The sequence below is a fragment of the Triticum aestivum genome, chromosome 1D (assembly GCF_018294505.1).
Source record: "Triticum aestivum cultivar Chinese Spring chromosome 1D, IWGSC CS RefSeq v2.1, whole genome shotgun sequence".
NCBI classification, from domain to species: domain Eukaryota; kingdom Viridiplantae; phylum Streptophyta; class Magnoliopsida; order Poales; family Poaceae; genus Triticum; species Triticum aestivum.
In genome coordinates, this window is record NC_057796.1 from 474,286,000 (window position 1) to 474,288,760 (window position 2,761).

General features: G+C 44.7%; 1 protein-coding gene across 2 annotated transcripts in view; it reads right to left on the reverse strand.

Annotated features, from left to right (window-relative positions):
• The window catches only part of LOC123183152 (mitogen-activated protein kinase 7), a 5,902-nt gene continuing 3,141 nt past the window's right edge, over positions 1-2,761 (reverse strand). For both annotated transcript variants that reach the window (XM_044595896.1, XM_044595894.1), the window contains exons 3-10: positions 2,410-2,537; positions 2,209-2,268; positions 1,722-1,871; positions 1,484-1,639; positions 1,135-1,346; positions 939-1,031; positions 779-855; positions 1-682 (exon numbers count right to left, since the gene is read on the reverse strand). In XM_044595896.1, the coding sequence (XP_044451831.1) occupies positions 357-682; positions 779-855; positions 939-1,031; positions 1,135-1,346; positions 1,484-1,639; positions 1,722-1,871; positions 2,209-2,268; positions 2,410-2,537 (1,202 nt within the window). In that variant the 3' untranslated portion in view covers positions 1-356. The remainder of the gene's footprint in view (positions 683-778; positions 856-938; positions 1,032-1,134; positions 1,347-1,483; positions 1,640-1,721; positions 1,872-2,208; positions 2,269-2,409; positions 2,538-2,761) is intronic.

The following is a 2,761-nucleotide window of genomic DNA, read 5'->3' on the forward strand; positions in this document are numbered from 1 at the left end:
TAGACCGACGAACAAGCCCATCAGAGCTTCCATCATCCATTTATTCATCCATCCTAGTATTAACACCATCCGGAAACAAAAAGGAAAAAAAACTCTACAGCCCTCAACCCCCTCCCCCCTCCTCAACAGAGGCGCTTCACCTCCTCAGAGCAGAGCACACTGTTCCAACTTTGAACCTATCTATCCACACAGAAAAAACAGACCAGAACCAGCCAATTTGGCTGCCGGTAATATGTACACAAAGAGCACCACCTTGTCCGGCTGTCTCCTACCTCCTAAATTTGAGACCCTCCCTCCCAGCCCCTGCATTCCCCACAACGGCCTCCAGCTCCCGGCAAACTCGCCGAGCAATTGCACTAGTACATCCTTCCTGCCGCGCCAACCTTGCTGTACCCACCGGCGGCCGCGGCGATGCCGTTGAACGGGGGAATGTAGTAGGCCGAAGGCCGCGCCTCCGCCTCGGGCGCCACCCTGGCGTCCCTGAAATGGTGCGCTGGCCTGTAGTGCGTGCGGTCCTTCTCCAGCTCCTGTTGCCTGTCGGAGCAGCCCGACCTCTGGTGGTAGCCGGCAGCCGCTGCTGGAGGCGCCGCGGGGTCCCTCGCCATCCTTCGGCCCATTTGTCGATCGGTGAACGCAGCGTTCTCGGTCGGTGTCGCTGAGGCAATCACTCTGCCCGGTCGGGCTGCAAGAGTGCCAGAGATGAAATGTGTTAGACTGGTGCTCTCTCTGAAGTTCAAATGAAGAGAGGTACCAGACCAAAGCAAACAGAACCAGTTACCTGTTGGAATCCTTTGAGGAGCTTGGGAGGCCGGACCATTTGTTGTAGGAACTGGGGTAGAGTGAACTGTTGTAGTCCTGCAAGCAGCCAATCAAACGTTAATAACAGAAAACCTGGTATAATTAATCACACTCGGAAGAACTGTAATCATGCAAGTTACCTCGGGAGAGAAACATGCTTCCTCTCGGGTGCCCCGCCTTTTCCACCATCTTCCTCCAAGTTTGCAAATTGCCTCCGGAAGTTGTCGACGGCACTGCATAACAGAAAATTCAAGAGCAATGATGAGTATTGCTACATAGATAGACAGAATAACAAAGAGAAAAGAGCTTAAAGATACTATATGTCAAGGTAAGAACCTAGGATATAGAAAGTTTGTTTTTTCAGAGCCGTTGGTGTAGTCCTTGAGAAGCTGAGGGTGGTACTCCAATATCTCCCTAAATATAAGTTCCTTGATGTCCTCTCTGGTAAACTTTCTGCGTTCAAACTCAAACTCCATTTTTGAAATCGGTTGGCATGATGGTTCTCTCTCCACTTTCGCGAGGCCATTGAAATAGGGATCAGCCAACGCCTGATTATGCATAGAACACTCGTTAGAATAACATATAGACGACCTTGGATATGTGATTTTATTTAAGAAGTAAAACAAATGACAGCACAAAATACTAGTAAAATGAAAATCATGTCGTTTCACTAAGACACGCCTACCTCTTCAGCAGTCGGTCGGTCCTTTGGATCAAATGCTAGAAGCTTTTGCAAGAGCTTGACTGCTGCAGGATCTGCCTTGGGGAACTTTTCTGAAAAAGGTACTGGCAGTTTCTTCCTCATGCTGCTCAGATACCTCCTTGCCTTCTCATTTCGAATCTGCGGTGATAAAAATATTAGAGAATTGGACCTTATGCTTGAGTAGTTGATTGACGACATTTCTGCAAACAGTAAATCATACCCGAGAAATAATCTCAGGCGACGGTGAGCCTAAGAAATCAGTCATCATATCCAACTGCTGAACCACATTTTTACCAGGGAACAAAGGCTTTCCTGTCAAGATCTCCGCAAAAATGCAACCAATGCTCCATGTATCAATAGCCGGTGAATACTGCATTGAAGGAGTCAACTAAATTAGTGTCATCAAGTTAATATAGAAACTGAAAAGGTATAAACAAATGATGGCAAATGTAACACTACACTACGTAATGTATATCAATTTGTACACAAAGAAATTTAGTGCTTGAACAAGCATCCTATTATAACTACGAGCTAAACTTCCCTAAAAGCAATGATGCATCCAAAGATTGTAAAATAAGGATCGAAAGCTACTACTAATCACCTAGAATCTTAGGCTATACAACCCTGTAGAATGAGGAAGTAGCGGAATGCCACAAACAGTACTAATAAAATGAACAAAACCACAGGAAGAGGAAACTTTTAATTACCTTGGTAAAGAAAGAACCACAGAGCTCCGGAGCTCTGTACCACCTAGTGGCAACATAGTCCTGCAAATCATGTTGGAGAAGATTGTGAGATTTGAGTTTCAAGTAGGTTTCTTTGCTACACAGCGTAGCATGCTACCCAGTTTGTCGAGAGGAATTGAAAGTATTGTGGATCAAATCTAGTAAGCTGTAGAAGTAACATACCGTCCAGAAAACAGTTGTAGGGGTGTCATTGAATGCAACTCTTGCTAGTCCAAAATCACATATCTTGAGCTTACAGTTCGCGTTTGCCAATATGTTTTTTGGCTTCAAATCACGATGATAAACGTTAGCTGCAGCCACAAAGATTAGTCATCAGAACAGAGCAAGTAGGCAATACATAACAAGAGATGATAAACATTTAATTTTGAGCAATGCAGATGAAAATAGGACTATCGTCATCATCATTGGTTAAATGAAGTGAAATAGGGTACTGTATGTAATTCTAAACACTGAAGCACCACAGTGATGATACTATACTATAAATAGAACCAGAAGACCTTTCTTTTCTTTCAGT